General features: G+C 39.3%; 2 protein-coding genes across 4 annotated transcripts in view; both read left to right on the forward strand.

The window, feature by feature from the left end:
• The first annotated feature begins 210 nt into the window (after positions 1 to 210).
• On the forward strand, positions 211 to 8,646 carry polr2c (RNA polymerase II subunit C). Its single transcript, XM_038286896.1, has 9 exons — positions 211 to 387; positions 1,769 to 1,818; positions 3,618 to 3,686; positions 3,778 to 3,830; positions 4,191 to 4,319; positions 4,390 to 4,441; positions 4,552 to 4,720; positions 4,795 to 4,869; positions 8,187 to 8,646. Exons 1-9 carry the CDS (start codon positions 302 to 304, stop codon positions 8,329 to 8,331), a joined length of 828 nt encoding a protein of 275 aa, XP_038142824.1. The 5' UTR covers positions 211 to 301; the 3' UTR covers positions 8,332 to 8,646.
• Positions 8,647 to 11,862: 3,216 nt separating this feature from the next.
• The window catches only part of wwp2 (WW domain containing E3 ubiquitin protein ligase 2), an 80,676-nt gene continuing 67,686 nt past the window's right edge, over positions 11,863 to 24,852 (forward strand). For 2 of the 3 annotated variants that reach the window (XM_038286919.1, XM_038286921.1), the window contains exons 1-2: positions 11,863 to 11,954; positions 17,756 to 17,837. In XM_038286919.1, the coding sequence (XP_038142847.1) occupies positions 17,768 to 17,837 (70 nt within the window). In that variant the 5' untranslated portion in view covers positions 11,863 to 11,954; positions 17,756 to 17,767. Of the gene's footprint in view, positions 11,955 to 13,772; positions 13,995 to 17,755; positions 17,838 to 24,852 lie in introns of those variants that run through there. The other variant, XM_038286920.1, reaches the window with a different exon arrangement.

Here is a 24,852-nt window from a genome sequence, read left to right on the forward strand (position 1 = left end):
GAAAAAATAAATAATTGTCTTTTTTTTAATTATAAAATAAATTTGGATCATATAAAGTGCTTTACTTTGAAAAATCCCCAACGACTGCTAAACCCGGTTGTGAATGCGGAAGTCCCGCCTCCAAACTGGCTTTCCAACCAATCACTGCTCGACTTTTCAATTCCAACCAATCACTGCTCGTCTTGTCAATTTCTAGCCAATAAAATCTCAGTAAATATATCCGTGAAGGCCTCCGATCCGTAGCAGCGGTGTGGTTAAGAAAGACAATTCTCGCGTTTTTTAGGCTAAATAACCTTTAATAATGCCGTATGCCAACCAGCCGACGGTTAAAATAACAGAACTGACGGACGAAAATGTCAAGTTTGTTATAGAAAACACGGATTTGGCGTGAGTATTTATGCACAGTTTACTTACTAAATAGTTTATATTGAGAACATGCTAGCCATTACCTTCCTGCACCTTAAAACAATTACGAGGCAAAACAAAAAGGAAAAGGGTGCTATTTGGCTTCAAATACTGGTTAAATTCAGCTCAATTTAGTAAGCAGTATTCGATGCGGTTTTACATTTTTGCTTATATTAGCATAAATATATTTCGTTATGAACAGCATGGTTTTTAGTGAAAAACAAAACAAACTTGTGCTAAATAAGCCCAATGAACCACAAGTCTTCTGAAGGAATGTACTTCTGCTTGACCACATTACCCAGCCTAAATAAAAACACACTATACAACACGAGCTTCTCATGTCAGCTGGCAGGCACAGTGTTGGAAGGGTGATGCTTTAGGCTATTGAAGCTACATGAGTTCACAGTAACCGCATCTTTATACTGAGGTAAAACAGATTCTGTTGTGAGATGATCAGTCCGATCTTGAAACGAAATTGGACAATGACAGAAACACTTTCTCAAATACAGCAGCAAGTTTAGAAGAAATGCTGTGAAAGATTATGATCTGTGGTCCATTTAAAGTTCAGATGATTGTAATGCTCTGGGAGGTAAACAGAGCTGTGCAAATGACTTAAACTGTGCATAAATGATGTTTGAGACAATACAGTCGGACCAAACAGCTGAGAATCCATTCACTCCTATTGTTTAATATTGAACATGTGACACTGGATGCATTAAGATAACTCTGATGAAGATCAGGTCTTTTTTTATGAAGTCCTGATATTGAAGTGGTCTCCTTTTTTTTCTCCCTTTAACTGTGGCTACATTTCCATTACTTCTTAGTAATAGTAATAATGTTACGCCCCCAAGGTCTAAGGGTTCTGGAGAGGTAACATAAAAATGTGTCCAGAGAAAATAAGTGGAATGTAAAATTATTTATTACAAAAGATGGTTTCACAGACCCAAAACACAATACAACTTAACCCAATTAAAACAAAAGAAAAGGGCGAACAAATTCAAGAATGGTTAAGTGAAAATAGAATTACAAAATGTCCAAACCAGTCAGTCTAAATTTAACTCAAAACAACCCAAAGGGAGCACCAAACCTAAATTCTAGCTTGAACAAAGACAGATTCAGAAAAATATACAACAAGCTAGGTTGGGCTATTTAACCGCCAGGAGTTCCCGATTCCCCACATCATATTGGCGCTCAGCCTGTGACAATGAAGTGAATCTGACCATCTGAGGTCCTCTGGCTCAGTACCGCACCTACCCCAGTGCTAGAGGCACCAACCTCCACAATGAATAAAAGGGAGAACAGTCATGTTTCTGAATCATTTATTGCTGCAGTGCTTCTAAAATATCTTTTCGTTTGTTTTCAGGGTTGCAAACTCTCTCCGCCGTGTCTTCATGTCAGAGGTTCCCACAATAGGTAGAGTATAACTCATTTTAGTCCATATACAGGTACTGGTCATAAAATTAGAATATCATGAAAAAGTAGATTGATTTCAGTAATTCCATTTAAAAAGTGAAACTTGTATATTATATTCATACATTACATACAAACTCATATATTTCAGATGTTTATTTTGTTTAATTTTGATGATTACAAATGACAACAAATGAAAATCTCAAATTCATCATATCAGAAAATTAGAATATTGTGAAAAGGTTCAAAATTGATGGCCCCTGGTGCCACACTCTAATCAGCTAATTAACTCAAACCACCTGCAAAAGCCTTTAAATGGTCTTTCAGTCTAGTTCTATAGGCTACACAATCATGGGGAAGACTGCTGACTTGACAGTTGTCCAAAAGACGACCATCGACACCTTGCACAAGGAGGGCAAGACACAAAAGGTCATCGCTAAAGAGGCTGGCTGTTCACAGAGCTCAGTGTCCAAGCACATTAATAGAGAGGCGAAGGGAAGGAAAAGATGTGGTCGAAAAAAGTGTACAAGCAAGAGAGATAACCGCACCCTGGAGAGGATTGTGAAACAAAACCCCTTCAAAAATGTGGGGGAGATTCACAAAGAGTGGACTGCAGCTGGAGTGAGTGCTTCAAGAACCACCACACACAGACGTATGAAAGACATGGGTTTCTGCTGTCGCATTCCTTGTGTCAAGCCACTCTTGAACCACAGACAGCGTCAGAAGCGTCTTGCCTGGGCTAAAGAGAAACAGGACTGGACTGCTGGTGAGTGGTCCAAAGTCATCTTCTCTGATGAAAGTAAATTTTGCATTTCCTTTGGAAATCAAGGTCCCAGAGTCTGGAGGAAAAGAAGAGAGGCACTTCATCCACGTTGCTTGAAGTCCAGTGTAAAGTTTCCACAGTCAGTGATGGTTTGGGGTGCCATGTCATCTGCTGGTGTTGGTCCATTGTGTTTTCTGAGGTCCAGGGTCAACGCAGCCACATACCAGGAAGTTTTAGAGCACTTCATGCTTCCTGCAGCTGACCAACTTTTTGGAGATGCAGATTTCATTTTCCAACAGGACTTGGCACCTGCACACAGTGCCAAAGCTACCAGTACCTGGTTGAAGGACCATGGTATCCCTGTTCTTAATTGGCCAGCAAACTCTCCTGACCTTAACCCCATAGAAAATCTATGGGGCCACGCCGCATTGCTGCAGTAATACAGGCCAAAGGAGGCCCAACTAAATACTGAGTGCTGTACATGCTCATACTTTTCATGTTCATACTTTTCAGTTGGCCAACATTTCTATAAATCCTTTGTTTTTATTGGTCTTCAGTAATATTCTAATTTTCTGATATGATGAATTTGAGATTTTCATTTGTTGTCATTTGTAATCATCAAAATTAAACAAAATAAACATCTGAAATATATGAGTTTGTATGTAATGTATGAATATAATATACAAGTTTCACTTTTTAAATGGAATTACTGAAATCAATCTACTTTTTCATGATATTCTAATTTTATGACCAGCACCTGTACATTTATCTAGCATACTTTTTTTGCTGCAGATCTTTTCTTGAAAAAGATAAAGACGATTTGAATGCAAAGAAAAAATCTGCTTTATTATTGTGTGAATTTAAGCTTTCACCCTGCGGCAACTTATTCGACAGAGATTATCGCAAGCCTTTTGAAGTCGTAGGATAAATAAAGTTTGGTGAAAAGTAATTTATCAAAAGGGATTTGTAGCTCCAGCATCGCTTTACCTTTGAAAATCCCTCAAAGGGTCAATTTAAAGTTGCAACGCTGCATTTTCAGCCATCGACTGGATCCAAATCGATGCCAATTCATCCGTGCTGCACGATGAGTTCATCGCACACAGAGTCGGTACGCATCTCCTGTTGATTGCAGTGCAAATCGGCCATTTTATGAGCAGTGAGACCTGAATGCTAATCTGCTTGCTTTCCTGTCTCACCAGGCCTCATTCCCCTCACCAGCGACGACATAGTGGATAAAATGCAGTATTCAAGGGTGAGTCGGTCGTTGCATCAGGAATTCCTGTAGCTCAAAGCAGTTCTTGGGATAGTTTGGGGGAAAACATCCCTCAGAGTGTTGCTGAACCCCTAAAAGACAGAAAAACTTTAACAAGAGCTGACTGTAGTTAGATCACCCTACAAGTTCAGTCCTCAGACTGACAAGAAAAAAGATTAATTCTCTTTTAATTAATTCTCTTCTTTTTTTTGTGCTTAAATAAAGAAGTTGTATTTCTAATACCTCAACACAAATAAATAAAAACAGAAATACAGAAAATGGTAGCATACCATATCAGTATATAAAGAGTTGGAGGTTTGTAGTGGAAGCAGATGTTCATGTCGCTGCCTGCTCCTGCAGGACTGCACCTGTGATGACTTCTGTCCAGAGTGCTCTGTGGAGCTGACTTTGGACGTGCGATGCACAGAGGACCAAACGCGTCACGTCACCTCCCGCGATCTGCTCTCCAACAACCCCAGAGTCATCCCTGTGAGTCTTTGTTCAGGCGCTGCTGTAGGCTGTGGAGCAGAGAAGGAATCTGATGGTGTTTGTATTCCAGGTCACCTCCAGAAGCAGAGACAACGATCCAAACGACTACGTTGAGCAGGATGGTAACCGTCTTATAAGGCAGTTTAAACTTTTTTAAGCGATTTCTTCTGTTTTTAATTTAAATCCTGGGTGCTTTTTCCACTTCCTCTCCTGAAATTTCCAAACTCCACAGACATTTTGCTTGTGAAGCTACGTAAAGGTCAAGAGCTGCGGCTCAGAGCGTACGCCAAGAAGGGCTTTGGTAAGGAGCACGCCAAGTGGAACCCGACTGCGGGGGTGTCCTTCGAGTATGACCCGGACAACGCGCTGCGGCACACAGTATATCCACGCCCCGAGGAGTGGTATGTGTTTCAGTACAGCTCCCCTTAAAGTAGGATTGTCGATTAGTTGATGGATGGTGTCATTCTTTTCTCAGGCCAAAGAGCGAGTACTCTGAGATTGAGGAGGATGAAGTTCAGGCCCCTTATGACCCAAACGGCAAGCCAGAAAGGTGAGAAAATCCTCTTCTTAAACATTTTAGGACCTAGAACCAAAGTTTATATAGTTTTAGATTAGATTGTATTAGTTTTTCTTTTAGTTTTAGTGTTTTATTCTGGAGCAAGACCGAAAGATAAATAATTAAATGATGGAAATGAAATCCCAGATAAGGACAGATCTGTACAAATGACATGATTGCTGTAAATGCCATCTGGTGGTATAATGTGGTACAGCGAAAAAAGGCAGAAACGGTAATCAGAAACTTCATCTATATATAATGCATTATGATAAAGACACAAAGGAAAACTAAGCACTGTCTTTGAGAGGAGGATCAGAGTTGGGACTCTAATGTCGGTCGAAATGGTTTGGTGCTGAACAAGTGCTTTGACGGAGGCTGGGTAATTGGATGGAACAAAGTGGCAAGTGAGGTGGATGAGGAAGGCGGTTTCAAATAAGAAAGAGAGATGGAGGAGGTAAAGGGGGTGAAAGGTGGTTTGAGAATCAAGGAAATACACAGGAATTAGACAAAAGCAGTTCAGATGAAGAAAGAGCTGCGCAAAGGATGGTTGTCAAAGAGGAAATAAAAATAATACTTAGATTCAGTGCTGAAGATGAACAGAGTCATTTGAGCCCCATTTTGATTTCAAGAGAAATAAATAAGAAAATTGGGGAAGTTGAGTTAGTGAAGAAATTGAGAGATGGAAACTTGCTGGTAATTTGCAATGAGGAGTAAAAAATCAAAGCATTGGATGTTGAACACTTAGGGGGAAAAAGGGTCATTAATCAAAATGCGGATAAGAACACAGAATGGAGGAGCGCAGGGAAGAAGCTGAAGAAAGGTGCTGCCACTGTGGAGGCCAGCACAGAGTTAACTATGGAGGATATGAGGGGAGAAAGAAAGCATTGCAGAGACTACACGTTAAAACAACAAAAAATATAAGCTATGCTGAGGCAGTGAAGAGAGTTCAATAACAAAGGAAAGAAGAAATGAATGAAGCTCAGAATCTGGTAAAAAAAAAGAAAAGAAGCAAAATAAAGTAGAAAGAGAACATCATTATATAGAAACTAATTTTATTAATAGAATATCTCATTAACTGCACAGACCAAGCCTAGCATAAAACAGAAAATCAGAATCATTGCCAGATAACCTGAAAGGATTTTGGAGCTCTAAGAAGTTTGTTGGGAAAGAATTGTTACACGGTTGGAGATGGAGGGAAGAACAGGAGCATCTGGAGCATAAAAGTTGAATATATTATTAATAATAAAAAGTAATTATATTAGATAAAGATATAGGATATTGGGTTGTTATATTATGGATATAAAGTAAAGTAGATACATTTATTGGTTAGAATACTGTCATTTTGTTCCACTATACATATTGGTAGGTGGCGCTATTGCCCTTTCAAACTGTTTGCCAACCACCATTAACGTTCACAAAAGAAGGAAAACTTCACATTCTTTTTGAAAATGTAGTCTTAATTGGTTTTGTAAACTCTCTTTCTATGGTTTGTTAGTTTTTTTTGTTTTTATTTTTATTTCATTTAATGTTTTCTTTATTCATAAATATATCTTCATTATTGCGAGGTGCTACGTTAAGCTGGCAGATTCGCTAACATGGGCAACAGTTCCATTAATTCATAAATCCTGTGTCATTTCAAGTTTAGCTGTCAGAAGATATCGGCTACAACACGCCTGTTGTTCACTAAAAGCAACACTAACATACAAATCTTAGCGCTTATTTTTGCTTTTATTTTGAAATATTTACCCAAAACTACCATCTGTGCACCTGTCTTAGTATTTCAAGTCCATACAGTGCAAGTGCCGCTTGCACTGTATGGACTTGTATGGACTGTTATGATCCAACTGTTGCTGTCTAACCAATGGGAAAGCTGCTTACATTAACAGAAGCTATGATTTGTTTAATTGTGTGTTCACTGTGCTTAAGGACCAGAAGAGTCAGGGAAAAGGTGAACGGTTAATGCCAAAAGAAAATGCTATTTCAAAAAGGATTTGAAAATAAAAAAGAAAATGGAATAACAATTTTAAATGTGTTATTAGTAAGATATTTAGTAACAGATTTATGAATTTGGTATTTAGATCATCATTTAGAGATAGGATTTAAATTCCAGTATTTAATAACAGATTATTAAATACAATTTACAATTCCACTTTAATAATACAAGTAAGAGGCATTGTGCAAGCCTCCATACTGTGCGCATAACCCATGTACGGAGGCCCTAGTCCTCAATGTGGCCGAACCGGGATCGAATCCAACCTGTGGTCCTTTGCCCCCTTCTCTCGAAACCCCCTTTCCTGTCAGCCCACCGTACAAAAAGCGAGCCACTAGTGCTGTAAAAAGAGAGAAAAAAGAAATTTATTTTAAAATGTGCAATTGCATGATTTAAATGTTAAATTCGAAATGGCTGTTTTTGTTATTCAGTGACTTTCTAGGTCCTCCATAGAAACCTTTCACTCAATTAATCCCAAAATTGACTAATTTCTTGTAAAACCTGCTTCCATTTTTATTAGAAGCGTCTATTTTATTATCCTTTAGATTTTAGTTGACTGTTTTAATTGTCTCTATTGTTGGTACGTTTTTTTTTTTCCATAACAGATCCCTCCTATAACAGGGTTTCCGCGGGTCATTAAAAATCATTAAAAGTCATTAAAATATTTTTTAAATTAAGGCCTTAATTGGCATTAAAATTCATTGACTATGTTTATTGTTGCATTTAAAATGCTTTAAATATTTTTTTTGTAAAAACTATTTGGTCAGACAAATTACATCACAATATATTTGCGTGGAACTGCTTCCGGTTGATCGCAAAGACGTATGTTCGGAAAAGAAGCTTGAGTCGGAGAAATAGCTAGAGAATGGGGAAGAATACCAATTTCAACAAAAGTGGTTGGAAAACGAGGAATTCAGGGCTTGGCTGCAGCCTGTCGACGGGTACCTGTTGGTGGCATTAAAATTATTTCTAAGAGCATTAAAAGAGCATTAAAAAGCATTAAATTAGAGTTATTCATTCCTGTATAAACCCTGTATAAATGAAATTGTTGATCTTGATGCGACAACCTGTATAGCTAAAGGTTTAATAAAAAACTGCTATAGGTCTGCTAAATGTTTTAAAACACTGAGTGTGATGTGTCAAGTACGTACTTGCAGAGAAATATGAGGGGGGGAATGTTGATTAAAATTAATCAGGACTACAAAAGTTTCAGTATCAAAACAATGAAATGACAATTGTCATTTGTAAGTGCTAGATGGGACTTTATTACCAGCAGCCAAAAGGCTTGAATGCAGCTCATGTGTGATGCGACTCTGTCTAGGTTTTACTTCAACGTAGAGTCCTGCGGCTCCCTCCGGCCGGAGACCATCGTTCTGTCAGCGTTGGCCGTCCTGAAGAGAAAACTGAGCGACCTGCAGACACAGCTGAGCCACGAGATCCAGAGCGACGTCCTCACCATCAACTAAAGGCTGCAGCATAAGCTGCATTAATGCTTTGATGTCACCTAGAAATCAACATTAAACCGCATCCTCTCTGCAGATTCAACCCTGGTCTGTGGGATCAGATTATCAGGAAATGAAGTGTTTATATGAGGAGTGGAGTTTTAGCAGCACTGACTGGAACAGAAGCTGTTTTTGAAAAATGTGACTTAAGGTCATCGTTTCAGAGGAGCTTCTCTGTATTGACACAAAGTGTGATTTGTTGCTTTAAGGGTAACTTTTCTGTGTGTTAGATAAATATATTTGTTATCTCTTTTTTTAAAATAAATCAGTTTTGTTGTATTTTGTATGGTTTTTTTTTCAACCCTTCTTTTTTAAAGAAGTAGCTTCGCTTTCTTACACTTGTTTCTTACAAAGGCTTGTAAAAACAACTTTAAAAGAAAATAACTTATTTTTACAACTGATGTTATACAGCAGTTTTATGAAATACATTTGTTGTATTCAGAATAAATAACAGTGTCTGGTCATGAAATTAAAATTGGGTTTATTGAAAGAAAATAAAAATCACAAATCGTTAGGATTACCGTTTTCTCCAAAGCTGTTTTTCTTAAGAGCAAAAAAAAAAATTATTAAAATTAAAAATATTTCACGTATTTTCATTGTTTTAAGTTGGATGAGACACTGAAAATTATACAGAAAAATTATTATTGGTCAAATTTAATTACAGTTAAATTTATTTTTGTATGCAATAGATGTTCTTGTGCTCTGAGAATGCAAGCAGTGCGCTGCTTGGAAAGAACGCTGCTAAGAAGTTTATTTTTTTTTTATGAACTACAGGTGCTGGTCATAAAATTAGAATATCATGAAAAAGTAGATTGATTTCAGTAATTCCATTTAAAAAGTGAAACTTGTATATTATATTCATACATTACATACAAACTCATATATTTCAGATGTTTATTTTGTTTAATTTTGATGATTACAAATGACAACAAATGAAAATCTCAAATTCATCATATCAGAAAATTAGAATATTACTGAAGACCAATAAAAACAAAGGATTTATAGAAATGTTGGCCAACTGAAAAGTATGAACATGAAAAGTATGAGTATGTACAGCACTCAGTATTTAGTTGGGCCTCCTTTGGCCTGTATTACTGCAGCAATGCGGCGTGGCATGGAGTCGATCAGTCTGTGGCACTGCTCAGGTGTTATGATAGCCCAGGTTGCTCTAATAGTGGCTTTTAGCTCTTCTGAATTGTTGGGTCTGGTGTATTGCATCTTCTTCTTCACAATACCCCATAGATTTTCTATGGGGTTAAGGTCAGGAGAGTTTGCTGGCCAATTAAGAACAGGGATACCATGGTCCTTCAACCAGGTACTGGTAGCTTTGGCACTGTGTGCAGGTGCCAAGTCCTGTTGGAAAATGAAATCTGCATCTCCAAAAAGTTGGTCAGCTGCAGGAAGCATGAAGTGCTCTAAAACTTCCTGGTATGTGGCTGCGTTGACCCTGGACCTCAGAAAACACAATGGACCAACACCAGCAGATGACATGGCACCCCAAACCATCACTGACTGTGGAAACTTTACACTGGACTTCAAGCAACGTGGATGAAGTGCCTCTCTTCTTTTCCTCCAGACTCTGTGACCTTGATTTCCAAAGGAAATGCAAAATTTACTTTCATCAGAGAACATGACTTTGGACCACTCACCAGCAGTCCAGTCCTGTTTCTCTTTAGCCCAGGCAAGACGCTTCTGACGCTGTCTGTGGTTCAAGAGTGGCTTGACACAAGGAATGCGACAGCAGAAACCCATGTCTTTCATACGTCTGTGTGTGGTGGTTCTTGAAGCACTCACTCCAGCTGCAGTCCACTCTTTGTGAATCTCCTCCACATTTTTGAATGGGTTTTGTTTCACAATCCTCTCCAGGGTGCGGTTATCTCTCTTGCTTGTACACTTTTTTTCGACCACATCTTTTCCTTCCCTTCGCCTCTCTATTAATGTGCTTGGACACTGAGCTCTGTGAACAGCCAGCCTCTTTAGCGATGACCTTTTGTGTCTTGCCCTCCTTGTGCAAGGTGTCGATGGTCGTCTTTTGGACAACTGTCAAGTCAGCAGTCTTCCCCATGATTGTGTAGCCTATAGAACTAGACTGAAAGACCATTTAAAGGCTTTTGCAGGTGGTTTGAGTTAATTAGCTGATTAGAGTGTGGCACCAGGGGCCATCAATTTTGAACCTTTTCACAATATTCTAATTTTCTGATATGATGAATTTGAGATTTTCATTTGTTGTCATTTGTAATCATCAAAATTAAACAAAATAAACATCTGAAATATATGAGTTTGTATGTAATGTATGAATATAATATACAAGTTTCACTTTTTAAATGGAATTACTGAAATCAATCTACTTTTTCATGATATTCTAATTTTATGACCAGCACCTGTATTTAAACAAAATACAAACAAGTAAGGCAATAGTGACAATACCATTCTGTAGAAGGCATAGTAGAGGCAGATCTTAAAATGGAAATACAAAGTAACTGATAAGGAAAAAAAAAGAATGATAATGAAACTATTAACATGTTATGATTTATGTACATAGGTGGGCAATCCCATTAGTTTTGCAGTCAGGTATTCCTATGATTCAATACATTTAAGAGATTTCAAATAAAACTGTAATTCAAATTAAAAAAAATTCAAAGACGGGATGATCTCAACACTTTTTGTTTATGAATAAAACATTTTGCTAAACACAAAGTTAGGTTATAACAGAGTTCTATTGTTTTGTTTTTTAATAGTATCCCAAAAGTTACCATATCACTAGAGATAGATTCAGGAAGTGCAATCTTTCTAAGCAATTCCAAAATGTTTTGGTTTGATTGCCTCCATAGAAGAAATGGTCATTCGTTTCTACACCACTTTCATATTAAGACGAAGTAGTCATAGTTATTTTGAGGGGAAAATTGCATTTAAAATTTTAAAGTGTGTTTCTTTAGCTTTTGGTTGTATGGGGAGTTTTGAATAAACTCTAATAAGTTTTTTTTTATTTGTAAAGAATTTCTTTTATTTTTTAAATTATAACCATCATATGCAACAGACATGGTATCGGCATCAGATGTATATAAACCTAAAAAGCCCACCCAGCTTGCTTCCATATTTACAGAAAGGACAAATAGAACATAAGCAGCAAAAACAACAACAACAGAAAAACATACACACACATTAGGGGCGTCTCATCAGTTCTAAATTGTTTATCATATAAAGTTCTGCATCTTGTTCTTTGACCATGAATTTGAGATATGAAGAGGTGGCAGAGTTCCTTGTGAAAAGTGGTGAAAGATGGTTTGACTTTAAGAAAAGGACATTTGTTTGTGAAAAACTTGCCCATGATGATTATTGCATTTAGTAGTCTTTCAATTTAATTTATTTTCTCAGCTTCAAAAATAATGTCTCTCTTAGAGAATTCAGGTAAGTTTGGAATTTGGAAACCTTTGCAATAATTTGTTCGTTTTCTCTGTTTTCTCATCACCACGGACATCCCACAATCCTTTGCGCAATTACAACAAGGTTGCGTTGGTCACGTGGTTTTGTTGCTGAGACGGAAATGAAAGTTCACTAACGACAACGGCAGAGCACAGCTGAAAAGGGTATGTTAATTATCACAACATTGCTTCAATTTCCGGCTTGTCAATCCGCTGCTCGTCTGTTGAAGCGAGATACGCAGCTGTTAGTGCGGGTTCGCCCCCCCCTCTGGTACATAAAACTAGATCTGCTGGGGTGTCCTTTGTGAAATCCAGCTACGAAGCAGTTAGCAGTTAGCCTCCTTAACATCAAGTTTGCGAAACTTCAGTCTGTCGGACCGGATGTATCAAAAATTACCCTTCAAATTTAAGGATGTATATATATTGTGATTAATATGCTTGTAATGATTGTGTTTATCGATTATTCGAACTTAGGGTAACATTCTCTGCTATTTTTTCTCTCTGTGAGAGTTTAATGAATACGGAAGAGTATTAGGGCCACTGGAAAAAGAAAGTTATTTGATTTTTAAATTTTATTTCAGTGGGGGGAAAAAGTCAGAATTACGACCTTAATCTCAGAATTTTGACCCTACTCTCAGAATTCCGACCTTACACTCAGAATCCTGACCTTAAACTCAGAATTCCGACCTTAATCTCAGAATTCTGACTTTAACATCAGAATCCTGACCTTAAACTCAGAATTCCCACCTTAGTCTCAGAATTCTGACTTAATCTCAGAATCCTGACCTTAACCTCTTGGACACTAGGCCTGTTTTCGAGAAATATGCTTGAAAATAAACCAAAATGAATTGAATATATCTCAAGAACTACAGAGTTTATTTTAATTGTTTTGGTATCAAAATAAAGGCAAGACCCCAGATAATATGTTATAGGTCTAAAAACCATCTTGGGGTGAGTGCTGGGGACCCAAATTTGGGTCCTCATGTTATGAAAAGGTTAAACTCAGAATTCCAACCTTAATCTCAGAATTTTGACCTTAAACTCAGAATTCCGACCTTAATCTTAGAATTTTGACCTTTCTCTCAGAGTTCCCACCTTCCTCTCAGAATTCTGACTTTAATCTCAGAATTCTGACTTTAATCTCAGAATTTTTTATCTTAATGTAGATGGTCACCATGAAGGAAGAGATGTGGGAGCACTCAGCTTAACTGACATGGTGTGAGTTGTTTGAGAGGGCCAGTGACACATTGGTGGAAATGATGGAATTAGGCGACTTTGTACATGCCTGAGGGTTCCCCAGTGATGCTATTTCATTAATGGAAGAGCAGAAGGTCATTAAAAAATAGAGCTAATCTCTAAAACAGACATGGCTATGGCTTGATGCTAACATGTTTGTTAGCTGTCAGAATTCAGCCAGATAAAGGCAGAATTCTGAAATTAAAGTCAGAATTCTGCAAGTAAGGTCAGAATTCTGACTTTTTTCCCATATTCAACTGAAATAATATTTAAAAATCAGTTACCTTTTTTATTTTTTAAGTGGCCTTAATCCTCTTCTGTAAATGAACACTTTAACTTTTTTGTGAGAAAATATGGGTACTGCATTGCTCATATTTCACTAATGATTTACTGGGACATCATCTTTATTTTTAAAACTTCTTTTATAATCCTTTAGTACAGTTAAGGTTTCTCTCAATCAAGAGGATTTGTTTAAAAAATGGGGTTTCCTTCACTGTACTTATTCCAAACTATAATCCAATTTTTATTCCTGTTTTTAATCAACATTTTCAATATTTCATCACGGAATTTTTCCTTAGTTATTTAGTGATACACGAACTGGTTTGACTCTATTTACTTTACAAACAGACCTCGTTATGATCCTGGTTCGTAGATGGAGGTTTTACTTTCGTGTCTTATTTTGAAAATACGCGCCGGAAGCTGTTACGGTTTCCTTGTGTTCTTTATGTGAGCGAGCCTCAATCATCTTCCGTGTTTGTGTTTTGTACACCGCTGCCATGGGTATTTAATAGGCTGACCATAAATATGTTTATCACCAACAAATAGTCAGCAGTTAGGTTAAGCTAAAATGGCTCCGGAGCCGTTAGGTTAACATTATTATTCTGGTCAGTCGGGTTTACAAGGTGATGTTGTCCTCTTTTGTTGCGATAAATCCCATCGGATCATCTGCGTCTTTAACCCCAACATAAGGTTTGCTTGTTCTTGTTTTCCTGTTGTTAAATGACCCAGTTATTTGCTTGTTTTACTACCAGAAATCATCAAGCTTTGCAGATATAGTGTTCTGTGGTTTCAGGCTGGGATGCCAGCTGCAGTCACCTTGGAGCAGCAGCAGATTACTGAACTGGACTAAACTAAACTCACTCTCTGGCTTATTTCCAACATGACACATACATTCAGTTTTGACTCTGAGTAAAAAAAACTGGATAATAACTCTTTATAGCTGTATTTAAAACAATAGGAAGGAAAACTCTTGCCTATGACACAGTCTACATTGTAAATTAAAAAGTAAGGCCATGACAGCTTAATAACAAAGATACTGATCATTATTTTAAGCTATATCACCACACTGACTTCACTAGGATTTATTTTTCATAATAATAAATTGCTTTTTTTTAATCCAATATTCAGATTGGACTGAAAATTAAACTGATTTAGAACAGTGTTTGCAGATAAATAAATAAAAAATGTTTTTACTAAAGCTGATGAAAGTTCGACGCAGTTTTACTACAAATAAAGTAGAATCTTTAAAATTATAAAGAAACGGCAGGTATGACTAAAACAAAAATATTACAGCATATCTTCACTAAACATTCAATTCAGATTCAAGTTTCCAATCCTGCCATTATTGGGTTTTATGGCTGTTACAGATTAAGGTTTATCCTTGTTCTGTCATGGTCTATATTTGATTTAATTAGGGCAGTGTTAAAGGGAGCTACTGTAACACAGCTCAGCCGCTTTAGAATATTCTACTATAATTTAAAACAATGACTAAACTGTTCATAGGTTTTATTTTGAATCTGTTTTCAGCACCTTTGCGATGAGCTCATTATCTGTTATTATTACCAAGACCTCTCAGTGTATCCCGCATTATGTTAATAAAACTATACTGATTTTGCAAAACAGCCAACATGAGCTATTCTAGGATGGTCCATGGATAGAACTGGACAAAGACAATCCTGATAATGGAGAACTGAGAACAAATTACACAGAATAATGTGGTTAAACAACCTGATAGAGCCAAGTTATGATGCATTCGCTGGTTAGAGAAAAAAAGTATATTTTTAGTTTTTAACTAAAAAATCAGGGCTGGATAAGCGGAAGATTGGCTGGGCGAGGTCATTAGCCAGTTCCTTGTTAAAACTAATTTAATGACTTCATAAAAAAAAAAGAATTTCCAGTTATACCTGACTCATCTGAATGGCACAAGCAATAAGGTTGGAAAGCATTTGATGTTTCAGTTTTAAAGACTTTAATCAATTTTATGAATATAGCGTTTATCCTGATATATGCCAGAGATGTGTGGATAAACAATTAGTCTCAGTATAAAGTCATCTCAGGGTCTCCTGCCAAGAAATTCAAAGCCCTCAAGACAAATTTTATGCTTGAGCCTTAAAAAGCTTTTAGATTCAGATTTTATTTATTATTTTATTATTTGCTAAACCTGATTAGTTCTGCAACTGAAAAGAGTCGTAGTCAAAGTTGACATTCAGTTTCTGAGTTACAGTCAGAAACCTGTTAAAATGGTGACATTTTGATTTATCTCCAGGTTTACAGCCAGTCACACATTGATGCAACTGAAAGCGTTTTTAGGCCTGGACAATTTTATGACAACATACATTTTCAAACAATTTTTGAACCTTTCCCTGTCTGCAGTAATTGTGATTGAGGCTGGATTCCTCCCTCCTGGTCTGCTGGACCACAAAGCCTGGCAGGTGAATTTCACCTTTAGGGTCTATGAGGATCTAAATGAGTGTTTTAGTTCCCAGATTCTGTATCCTTTGAGACGATCGAGGCCAGGAAGACTCTATGCAGCTGACCAACATCATTTAAAGGCTGAACTCATCCAAGCAGACCTTACTTATTGTGATATTGTACTTATTTATGTTGGAATAATAATAAGGATTGGATCTTGTAATATATACGTTAAGGCCTTGACCTGCTGCTAATTTCTATATGGTTTTGAATCAGATCTATTCTGCTCTGGCTTTCCAGAGTGGGAAAATTTGCTGCTTGTGTCTGAAATAATCACCCAGTAATGCTGGAAACCATTTGTTTCACTTGCATAAAGCGGTGATAGAATTGCAAAGTTGAATGAGGCATAAAAATGGGTTTTTTTGGTTGTTGTTGAGGCTGTTGTTTTGTTGTCGAGGTTGTTTTGAAATCCGGCTCTTAAGACAAGCTGCAGTCCAGGATTAGTAAGCAACACCCAGAGGAGTGATTTCTACACAGACTTCACCTTTACCTTTCCCTTTGAGCTGGTAGATCGGGGTCAAAGGGCTGAGATCTTCAGCGATTGCACTGCTGTTTTACGTTGCAGTTTTCTTTTCATGAAATGCTGCAGAGCTTATATCTGACTTTGCTGAAGGTGAAGCTGCTGGTTCTCTCAGCCTCTGAGTAGAATACACCTCTGCGGTGGGTGACATTAGTATATTGCTGCTCAGCAGCACTATACTAATTTCTTAACAGTGGTTTTAATGTAGTGATATCCACTTCATTTAAAAGGTTTTCTATATTATGCTGCATAATAAAAATGTATCTTTGCAGCTCTCTCCAGAGGAAAGCGCAGCCCCAGAAGCAAATAGAACAAGATCCAGATAATGCAATTTGAAAAGAAGGCAATTTGGAAAACTCATTCTGAAAAATAGAAAGGTCAACATTTTAAAAAGAAAAAAAAAATACTTTTGAAATATGTGAGAAAACAGCTAATTTACTCTTAAACCTTTTTTTTTATTTTTTATTTATAGCTTTCCAAAGTAATTTCTGGATAGCATTTCTTTCAGATTTTCACTTACAGAAAGTGTTTTTGATTTTAAAACATAATGGAAGAAAGTTCATCCCATATCTGTTAGTTATTGCTGTAACACTGTACACAAAAAGCAACACTTGGAGCTGCAGCGAATATTTGAAAATATTTGAAAAATTTTGGGCTACCATCCATGCATTCAGATGCTCAGTACCTGATAGCAGGTGTTTAATGCTGAAAACTAATGTTGTTGAGATGGAAATAATGAATTATATGAAGTACATGGAGTAATTTGAGCCCATATTTTGTTGCTTACTCCACAAGAGCAGCTGCCAAACTTGTAAACAAAACACACTTACAAAAGAGAACACAACAGCAACACAAGGGCAGAGGTGACATCTTTAATTGATAAGGAGGAGGAGAGCAAAATAATTTTTACACATCCTACAGATTTAGATTCTCTGGTTGCCTCAGACAGCGGATCCAACCCAGCAACGCTCATCCAAATCCTCACACAGCCGTTCTCAGACATACTGGGGGAAAAAAGCTCTGCCAAGATTAGAGATCTATTGATGTGCATATGCATGTGTGGATATATGCTGGATGGTACCATTTTATGAAAACAGAGGGGTGGAGTTTGTTTCTGTTTGTGTTCTGGTTCTTTTTGGTGTATTTGTTTGCAGTTATTTATTTATTTTTTGTCTTAAAGTATTAAATAGAATATCATAAAAAAAGAAAGGATGTGTTTCGTACCAAGAAAAAACAAACTTTGGGAAAAGTGTAAAGCTTGTCAAAAAATCTAAATGCAAAATGATTTATTAACATGCAAAACATTCATATTTAACAGCAGGCTAATTACAGAGCAGACTCTAATATAATTGACAAATGTGTCTCTGAGGCTGTTTGACGATGTTATGGAAACTCCCCCACGATGAAGATGGGGACGATTTATTCAATATTGTTTGTTTTTTTTGCGGTTGTGTTTCAGAGCTGTGATGTCATGGCAGCTGCCAGCGTGACCAGACCTGGCAGTGCCCAGACCACCGAAAAGTCTCAGCTAACCCTGAAAGGTAATAATCTAATAAGACTGTATGGAAAACGCCGCTCTAGTGATTCATGTTTTTATCTATTCAATGCGCACAAAGTATATAAATGAATGGCATCCAGATGATGAACCAAAGCTACTTTTACAGCGAACCAACCAGTCTGACAATAAGGACATCTGTTTGTAGCTAGACATGCTTGGCTGTCAGTGACCTAGACTCTGGGGGTTAATGCTGCTGTTGCCTAAAATGAGTTACTGGAAATAAACGGTAATCCAGCATCTATAATCACATCTTCACCTTCTATGCACAGCATAGAAGTTGACGACGCTTCCCCTGCATGCAGCGTGACTAAATGGAAGCTATTTAGGTTAAACAGGAAGATAATTCAGGGTTTCTATTTACAAACAGAAGTTTATTCAGCCTCAGTGGCCTTTTCCGAACCTAAATCCCTCAACTGCTTTATACTTAGAACAGATACTATGAAGTTGACTTTATAGTGAACTCAGAAAACTGACCATTAGGACAGACTGCTTCTCACTCCTTGTCGGTCATGTGACTCTGCACTGTGCCTGCGCCATCTTTTTTATTAGTCGCCGCTCTGATAGCAAATCCCATAATGCTTTGCGAGGACAGCTCTCCTCGCAAAGCATGGGGTATATATAGGGGATATATCTGCTCGTATAGTGAACAAGAATGATCTACTTTTCAAGGTGCATTGTGGGAAATTTCAAGTCCACTACTTCTTCATCCACTAGACGTTCGTAAATTTATCTAAAATGGCGTAACCACTATATAGGTTTCTGTTATAGCCTCTGTTCGATTTATGGGCTGCATCCTCCAAGGACGCGGTCTACCTAGACTGGATCCTTCGAAGTCCGTGACAATAAGGAGACCGGAAGAGTTTTGGCTGTGAATTCGAACAGGTCTACCCATCGGCGGGTTTTACCGCCGTAGGCTGTGTTGCTTAGCAACCGTGTCAGTTGACACACAAAGCAGGAAAAGAATGAATATCGAAGTTTTCAAAACTGTTTGTTTATTTATTTCTTTTTTATTGAGTGGAATAAAGGTGCCAACCACTGGGAGCAGGGAAAAATCAAATCAAATGTAATGATAGAAACCTTAGTCTGTTAAATAACCTGCTGCTGTCATTCTGCACATCTCTGATGTTGCTGCTATTTTCAAATATCCATTACTGTAAAAATGTCCATAGCTGCATATTGGTTATTTATTCTCCAGGTGCACAGTATTTATATTGTTAAAACACTTTATAGTATTTTATGGTTTATATTTTAACTCTTCCCTATTATATTATTCTTATACATTTTTCTAAGGTCCACATTTGTGTGACCATTTTCAGTAATCTTTCTGTGCTATAAATTTGCCCATTGTTGGACAATAAAGGGATTTTCTATTCTATAAAAGGGGTAGAAATATATAAGCAAATCTAAACAATGTATATAAAAAATATAGCTGCAAAATCTCTAATATTCAACAAAAAAATTCTTAGTGAAGAATATTGTGCAAAACAGCAATAAAAAGATTAAAATCCTATCAGATTTATAGTCCCCACCCTGCAGATATATAAGAATCTGTCCTTAAATTACAGCCAAAATTATTTACACAGTAACAGATTAAAACCTTTAGATAAACCAAACATTACCGCCACATCTGACTCTATAACCATTAAAACAACAATTTTCATTCATTTCAGACGGAACTATTCACACACTTGTATTATATTAAACTGAACTTCCAATTTTCACCACTGCTCGGCACCAAGTAACCTTTCCTCTGATCACGGAGCAGCCGCCTTGCTTGGTCTCGCAATGAATCCTGGGTTAACCAAGAATAGCGAGGATACATCGGACCCATCCTTCAAAAAGGGCAAACAGAAGGGCGCATTTTAAGGACGCATAACGAGGACTCTTGGAATCCGACCAGACCTCGGCGCCGCGCTATGACGTCATTGTCCTTCCAGTCTGGCCTTCTAAAGAATTGTCCCATGAATTCGAACAGAGCAATAGTATGCCTCTGCTTTGGAATTACTTCTCTTGCAAATGCCAGTGAGGCTCCAACTTTTAGTGGACGAGGGTAACATTACAACTGTGAAATAAATTCCTTCCTAGCAGATGTTATCAATGAATTGGACAGCACAAAGTTCTGGATACACTCTTAAAGCCATCCTTGATGATAAATGTCCCTCTTCGATGAAGGTCTGTTCTTAAAAGAAATTGCAATGAAGACCTGGTGACCCTAAAAATCCCACTTTTTATTAGTTTTGTTTCGATTGACCTTCAAAATTGGGTAATTATATTTACACAAGTAAATTTAACCAAAAATCATGATTTTTGATACAAAGTTTCTGTGCTAGGATGAGGTGGCTTTTCGGCCATATCCGAATTGGTGTTTCAAACTAAAAACTACGGTTGAAATTCTTTTTGATTTTTTTATTTAACAACCGGATGTTACTACTGTGGAAAAAGATGAAGAGGAAGACAGGAAATAATAGGAGGAGGATGTTTCTTAGTAAGTCATCACATGAACCAACATTTGTGCATTATTTACGCATCTGTAAAGGAAACAGACTGTAGGAAAACAAACTGTTTTCCTACCACAGACTTTTTCATCCATGCTTTAAGGAAAGATTGCAAGATTGACCTATAAGAAATTATCTTTAGACTCTTTGCTTTTTTTAATGACTAATAAAAAGTTCCTGAAAACTCAACTCTGCTTAAACGAGTTAACTGCTCGTTAAAAAGTGCATCATTTAAAGGTAGTGTGGATGCCAGTGGCAGTGGAGGACGCCGTGTCTGCCTGCCAGGAAACTTGGTGTTCACTCCTTTTCCACCTGCCAAATTGTTCAGAGAGAGAGAGTTGGTGCTGTTTGGCAGAAAAGGTGTAGCTCACCCATGGCTTTTTCAAGTTTCTAAAAAAATAAACTGAAGTGTCAGAAGAAATCTGAGGTGTTTTTCTTTAGAAAGACAGGTGTGCTGGATCTGAAATAGAAAAATCATCGTTTTTAAAGTTGTACACATCGAAAACGGCTACTTTCTAGTAGTGTTAGCATTATGTTAGCACCACATGCTGCTTATCAATTGACATCCACAATATCTATTTCATTGCACATATATAAACAGTAACTTAAACTTGGTCTGTAGGTATGATCATTAGGAAAAAATCACATCACAATGATAATTAATCTTTATTACAGGCTGGGTTATTTTCTAGATAGTTATTAACCACGGATAGGGGAAATTTACCTGCTCTGTAGCAAAGGTAAAAAATATATAAAATAGTATAAAAAAAACATAAAATTAGATTGAAAAATAAATTAAAAAGTCAGTCCTTCAAGAGGCATTAAACTGTCTCATGGTGGCCGGGAAAAAAGATCTTATGCAGAGAAAATAATTATGAAGCTGAAATAAAGTACAGAATAAGAAAAGAGATTAGGAGAAATAATAATTCATAAAATAAAAATTGAGCTTAAACTGAGTTAAAGTGAAATACATTGTAATTAAAAGCTATTTTAGGTGAGGTTTAAATTGAATATTTTGGTTATTTAGATATTTTTTTATACTGGTTTAGAAAAGCGGATGGATTGGTAGTTGAGTTGAACGCTCGTATCGTTTTTAATTTGTTGAAGGTATTTTAAGGAAAAGTTGCCAAACTGTCCAGATATTCTAACATGTTTTGTTTTTCCACTAAATAATGTAAATTAAAGGGTGCATTGTGTGAGATCCTGCTGCTGCAAACATGTCCATTTATCTCAGGCTTTTTCCATCTTTTTACCGGGAATAATGTTATATCATTATGTTTTAAGTGCAATGCAGATGTTTGGAAGGTAATTCCAAGGTACAGTTAATTCCAATTCTTTAAAATAAACCCGATGCATGAGGAAAGAGTTGTGCTGCCAGCTCTTTGGTCATGGGAAAGTGTGTTTAAAGAGGCTTCATTTGTTTTATTAGATATAAGCTAAATGGACCTTTTTCAGCTGAAGGTGACTGAAAAAAAGCAGAAACGAAAGTTACTACCGTAACTACGGTTCTATGAATCCCGGATGACCGCCAGAGGCGGTGCTTCAAGCACTGAATGATCATTCTTGCGCATGCGCAGGTCGAGTATTAATGACAACAAAGTCAGCTGTGACCTGCCGGGGACCCACGTGACTCTATATAGTCACGTGGCACCCGGCAATCAATCCCTCAATCTTCTCGCGAAAGCAGAGATTCCGAGGGACCAAGCACTCTGGCGGTCATCCGGGATTCATAGAACCGTAGTTACGGTAGTAACTTTCGTTCTATTTCATCCCTACTGACCGCCAGAGGCGGTGCTTCAAGCACTGGATGACTCATATCAACAAGGTCACGAGGAATCAGCAACATTCAAGGAACAACGACTACACCACCCACCTAATGTGATGTAGAGGCATGCTGCTCGAGGATTCCCTGAAGCGGATGGGGCGCAGCCACATTCACCCTGTAGAACCGAGTAAAGGTACTAGGTGACTTCCAGGAGGCCGCACGACATATAACATCCAATGGCACCCCAGTCATAGCAGCAAACGATGTCGACATGCCCCTTGTAGAGTGGCATTTCACTCCCGCCGGCAGTGGCCGGTCCTGCAAGGCATAAGCCTTGGAGATCAAATCCACAACCCAGTGTGCAAGTCGCTGCTTAAGTGCCTGACCTTTCCGTGAGCCAGCGTAGCAAACAAAAAGGCTATTTGTCTTTCGGAAGGATGCCGTGGCATTGATGTATGTCTCAAGGGCACGGACAGGACACAGTGGTTCAGAGGGACTTCCGGAGTCAAACCGGGCAAGATGGAGAGGCTGGGTGCTGCCTGCTGGCAGTGATACCTTAGGAATAAATGCTACATCAGCCCACAGTGTAACGCCTGAGCCATCAGGATTCCACCGGCAGCAGGGTTCGGCTATCGAGAGAGCCTGTAACTCCCCTACACGTTTTGCGGAAACCATAGCTAAAAGGAACGCAGTCTTCAGTGAGAGCCATTTGAGGTCCGCCGACGCCAGGGGCTCAAATGGGAGGGACCGAAGAGCCTCAAGCACAAGAGAAAGGTCCCACGCCGGTGCCACAGGGCGGTTGGGTGGGTGCAAACGCCGAGCACCTCTTAAAAACAGTACAACATCCTTGTCTCGGCCCACAGAACAACCATTCAGCCCAACATGCCAACAGGAAATGGCAGCCACATACACCTTTAAGGTAGATGGGGACCGTCCTTGATCCAGCAATGCCTGCAGGAAGGTCAGTATGTCAGAAACTGAGCACTGCACCGGGTCCTGCCCTCTATCACGGCACCAGGTCGCAAAGACCGTCCACTTGTTAGCATAGACAGCTCGCGTGGACGGCGCCCATGCATTAGCCATTGTATGCCCTATGGACCCAGTGTATCTTGAGAAGGTGGACCCCGGCCTTGCAGGGGCCAAATCCAGAGCTGGAGCCGGTCCGGTTCGGGGTGCAAGATCTGACCCCCCATCTGGGAAAGAAGGTCTCTCCTGGAGGGGAGACGCATTGGCGAGCCGGAGCTGAGCTCGCACAGTAGAGGAAACCAAGTCCTCGCAGGCCAGTAGGGGGCCACCAGCAGGACCCTGTGCCCCTCCTGACGTACCCTGAGGAGAGTCTGAAAAAGTAGGCTGAATGGCGGAAAGGCATAAAGGAGGGTCCTGGGCCAGTCGTGTGCCAGAGCATCGTGGCCCAGAGGGCTGCTGTTGTCCAACGAGAACCAAAGGGGACAGTGAAATGCGTCCCTTGAGGCAAAGAGGTCCACGTCCGCCCTGCCAAAGACCTTCCAGATGCACTCCACCACCTCTTGGTGAAGCTTCCACTCCCCTGGAAGCGGCTTCTGACGGGATAGAAAATCTGCTGGCACGTTCTCCGGCCCTGGGATGTAGGCTGCTCTGAGGCTGGCTATGCGTGGAGCTGCCCAGTTCAGAAGCCGTTGAGTCAAGCACAACAGTTTCCTTGACCTCGTGCCCCCCTGGTGGTTGATGTGAAAGACCACTGTGGTGTTGTCTGACCTCACCAGCACGTGCTTCCCCCGCAAGCCTGGAAGAAAGCTCTGAAGAGCCAGAAGCACAGCCTGTAACTCCAGGACATTGATGTGTTCCCTGCCCTGCCGCTGGGACCATGTCCCCTGTGCCATTTGACCCCGCCAGGTTGCACCCCAGCCCGTGGAGGATGCATCTGTAAACACAACTTCCCGACGACACGGGAGGGAACCGAGCGGGACCCCTGTGGTCATAAACAACCTCACCCTCCATTGGGACAGAGACTGAAGACACTGAGGCCCCACCCGAAGTCTTCGGAGACGATGAGTGTTCCGTGTGGGATCCAGATTCAAGCTGTTCAACCACATCTGGAGGGGCCGCAATGACAGCAGCCCAAAGGGGACTACGGCGGACGCAGCTGTAAGCATGCCCAAGAGTCGAAGATACCGCACAAGAGGCAGCGCCATGCCGCGCCCGAATTCCGGGAGCACGCTCAATATACTGTCCACCCGCTGGGGTGACGGGCAAGCAGTCATTGAGATGGAATCCATGGCAATGCCCAGGAAGACAGTCTCCTGTGAGGGGGTCAGACTGCTTTTCTCCATGTTCACCTGCAAGCCCAAGCATCCCACATGATGGAGCACTAACCGAGTATCTCGAACCGCCTGGTCCCACGTCGCGGCACAAATGAGCCAGTCGTCCAGATATGGGAGGATCCTCAATCCCTGTGCCTGCAGAGGAGAGAGGGCCGCTGCAACACATCGGGTGAACACCCTGGGGGACAGTGAAAGTCCGAACGGGAGGACCCTGAACTGGAAATGCCTCCCTTGAAAAGCAAAACGAAGAAACCGCCAATGGGGCGGAGCGATCGGAACGTGAAAATAAGCATCCCTGAGATCTATGGAAGTGAACCAATCGCCCGGGGAAATCGCCTGCAACACTTCCTTGGTGGTCAGCATATGAAAGGGCATGGCCTTCAAGTACACATTCAGGCCTCTGAGGTCCAAGACTGGACGCAGGCCCCCGGTCTTCTT

The sequence above is a fragment of the Cyprinodon tularosa genome, unplaced genomic scaffold (assembly GCF_016077235.1).
Source record: "Cyprinodon tularosa strain WSP-4 unplaced genomic scaffold, ASM1607723v1 ctg232, whole genome shotgun sequence".
Lineage (NCBI taxonomy): Eukaryota > Metazoa > Chordata > Actinopteri > Cyprinodontiformes > Cyprinodontidae > Cyprinodon > Cyprinodon tularosa.

Excerpts from the sequence above, each read along its gene's own strand:
- polr2c (XM_038286896.1), top strand. The coding sequence starts at position 302 with ATGCCGTATGCCAACCAGCCGACGGTTAAAATAACAGAACTGACGGAC. Across the intron at positions 388-1,768 it reads ATAGAAAACACGGATTTGGC|GGTTGCAAACTCTCTCCGCC; the intron begins GTGAGTATTTAT and ends GTTTGTTTTCAG. Across the intron at positions 1,819-3,617 it reads GTCAGAGGTTCCCACAATAG|CCATCGACTGGATCCAAATC; the intron begins GTAGAGTATAAC and ends CTGCATTTTCAG.